Below are 3,034 nucleotides of genomic sequence, written 5' to 3'. Positions count from 1 at the left end.
TTTGGTCACTGGTCAGTGACCTCTCACGTCTTAGCGTGACCCTGTGACCTGGGGGCTGGAGTCCAAACATGGGTGTGGCCTGAAAGCCTTGGGGCCGGTGGGAAGAGCTAGGGGCACCTGAGCCCCAGGGGAAGAGCATCTGGGCCGAAACATCTGGAAATGCATGGAGCACAGGCTGAGGGCCACAGGGGACTGCTGTCCGAGGCCGAGGTCCCGAGCTGGCAGAGGAGGGCGGCCTAGGCCCCGTGGCACTGGCCCTCAGTCACCCCGGGGCCCCTTCCCTGCCCAGGCTCTCAGGGAAGAAGGATGGAGGAAGCTCCCTCCCGACCCCAGGAGTGCCACCCCCACCACGTGGCCCGGCTGGCCTGCCACAGGCGGGCCCTTCTGGGAAGAGGACTTCCCGGTGGCCTCCAGGCCCTGCGCAGAAATAGCTGAGACATTCCCTGGCCCGATTCTGCTGCTCTAACACAGGCAGCCGTTCTTGTAGAAAGTTCCAGAGAGGACACAAGGCACCACAAGCGACATGGCCGGTCCTCCTGGATCGCCTGCCCCCCACACCCAGGATCCAAGTGCAGGATGGGGGCATGCCATTCCGGGGGGGCCCCAGCACAGGGACCCACACCGGGGATCCGAGTGCAGGATGGGGGCATGCCATTCCGGGGGGGGCCCCAGCACAGGGACCCAGGACTTGCTGTCGTGGGTCCCATTTTTCCTTTCTCTGCCCTTCGTTTTTGTTTTGTTTTGTTTTACCCTCTTTTTTTTAAAGTGGTATCATTGACATGGACACGATCTTGGTTTCAGGTGTACAGTGAGGTGACTGGATGTTTGTAAACCGTGGGACGCGATCAGCACGATGTCTCCTTAACACCCGTCAGCACGCTCCGTGACAGATTTCCTTTTCTTGTGATGACAACTTTTACGATCTACCGTCTCGGTGACCTTCACAAATGCAGCCTGGTTTCGTCAAGGACAACGGCCAGGTCTCCCATCCCACCCCCACTGCCCTTCAGGCGATACCGGCACAAGGGAGAGAAATGGCGCACCTTATCAGGGACTTTTTTAAGTTTTAAAACGTGTCCCCGATGCAGCTGGCCTGTCCAAGGCAGAAGCCCCTGGGCCAGCTGGGCCAGTGCCAGCCCCTCCCCCACATTTCTCCTCCCACCGCCGCCTTTAAAGGCACCTGGGGCCCACAGGCCACCATCTGCCACTTGCCTGCCACCCGCCACCATGCACTGCCTTGCCAGCCTAGCTCTGGCCCTGCTGGCCCTGGAAGCTGCCCTGGCCCTGGCCCCAGCCCCAGCCCCAGCCCTCACCTTGCCAGGTAGGCCTGGGCTGCTGCCCCTTGGGGGGCACCCAGGAGGGTCCTCCCAACCTCCCTCCGCTCCAGGTGTGTCCCTGACACACTGCTGGCCCCGATGTGTTGGTGACAGGACGGGAGGCGCAGAGCAGAGGAGGCTGGCCCCTGGGGGTACTCCACAGCGAAAGAGTGGGGTACTGCCTAGAGACCCCCAGGTGCCACAGGGCCTGGGCCACTGTCCCTGATCTCAGGACAGCTCCCGGAGCGTGGTGGGCCTGTCCTTGGCCCCCTGGGTCTTAACCCCACCTGCTGCTGTGGGCCTGGGCACCCTTTTGTCCCCAGGTCACGCTCCGCATATTCTTTTCCTTTCAAGAAAGGGTGCGAGTTAGGGTGCTGGGAACTAGACTCCCCATGGTTCCTGCTGTCTCCCCACCTTGCTTCCCCCCCCACCGACCAGCCCCGGGGGAGGCGGTCCACCAGCCCCCCCACCCACCCACCCACCTGCCTGTCCTGTGTGCAGGGCAGGCCGTGTGCCCAGAGCTCAGCTCCTCAGAGGAGGATGTCTGCGTGGTCTCCTGCAACTCAGAAGAGAACTGCCCCCAAGGCACCAAATGCTGCCCCAGGAGCCCCTGCAGCCGCTCCTGCGTGGTCCCCCTCATCAGTAACACCACGGCCCCTATGCCCCACGCCAAGGCCTGTCTGGGGGAGGGAGGAGCCAGCTCTGTCCAGGGCCCACCCTGAGTGGGCACCCCACACCCCTCTTGGTGACCCGCCCCCCAGCCCCCCAAACTCCACCCGGCAGTGAGCCCATTCCCCTGCCGGCCTGGCCGCTGAGGCTCGGCCGCCTCCTCCCAGCATTGCCCAGGCCCAGCTCCCCAAGGCAGCGGCCGCAGTCCCCTCCCTAGGGGTAGGGGGTGCGGTGGGGCTGGGAGCCAGGACACCAGCCGCAGGGGAGACCAGCCACAGGGCGGTCCCGGGGCCTGATGGGCCAGCCGTCTCTCCCCAGCGCCTGTGCAGAGGGCCGGCCGCTGCCCCCTGGTGCAGGCCCCGCTGATCCCCCAGCCCTGCTTGGAGAGCAGCGAGTGTTCCAGGAACAACCAGTGTGCGGACAACAGGAAGTGCTGACTCAGCATCTGCGCCTTGCGATGTCTGGAGCCCGAGGCAGGTGAGCACCCCACAGCCTCCCCGGACAGCGCCCCGGCCACGGCCACGGCCACGGATGCAGCAGAAGGTCTGGGCTGAGAGTGGGTGTCGGGCAGGCAAAGGAGGCGGAGGCTCAGAGACTTGCCCGAGCAGGACAGCAGGACACGGTCCGGCCCAGCGTAGCAGGGCCTGTGTCCTTGCCACATAACCTTGGGAGGCGTCTGGGCTCCCAACGTGGGAGGAGGTCTGGGGCGGGAGCTGGGAAACGTGGCTGCTGGCCCCCAGTGACCACGCCTGCCCGTGGGCCACGGGGAGGGCCGGGAGGGATGGGTGTGGAGCAGGCCTGAGGCCTCCGTGTCCCCTGCAGAGCAACCCCGTCAGTGAGGGGCTTCCCCAGGAGCCCCTGGCTGCCAGGAGGGACCAGCTGAGCCTGCTTGGCAAGAACTTTCTCTCTCAGATCCAGAGAGTGCAAGATGCTCCCTATCCGCTGCTAATAAAAACCCACTTAGCTTCACGTCTCTCCGTCTGTCTGTCTGTCTGTCCAGGGCACCTGCGGGGGGGACAAAGCACACAGGCCTCTGGGAGCTCCCGCGC

The 3,034-nt window shown here is 64.9% G+C and overlaps 1 protein-coding gene across 1 annotated transcript; it reads left to right on the top strand.

Moving 5' to 3' along the window:
* The first annotated feature begins 1,227 nt into the window (after positions 1-1,227).
* On the top strand, positions 1,228-2,422 carry LOC116648538 (whey acidic protein-like). Its single transcript, XM_032430574.1, has 3 exons — positions 1,228-1,321; positions 1,818-1,958; positions 2,304-2,422. The coding sequence occupies exons 1-3, from the start codon at positions 1,228-1,230 to the stop codon at positions 2,420-2,422; spliced, it is 354 nt and encodes a 117-aa protein (XP_032286465.1).
* The last annotated feature ends 612 nt before the right edge of the window (positions 2,423-3,034 follow it).

Source organism: Phoca vitulina, unplaced genomic scaffold (assembly GCF_004348235.1).
Source record: "Phoca vitulina isolate PV1807 unplaced genomic scaffold, GSC_HSeal_1.0 scaffold44, whole genome shotgun sequence".
Lineage (NCBI taxonomy): Eukaryota > Metazoa > Chordata > Mammalia > Carnivora > Phocidae > Phoca > Phoca vitulina.
This window is presented reverse-complemented; position numbering and strand designations above follow the sequence as displayed.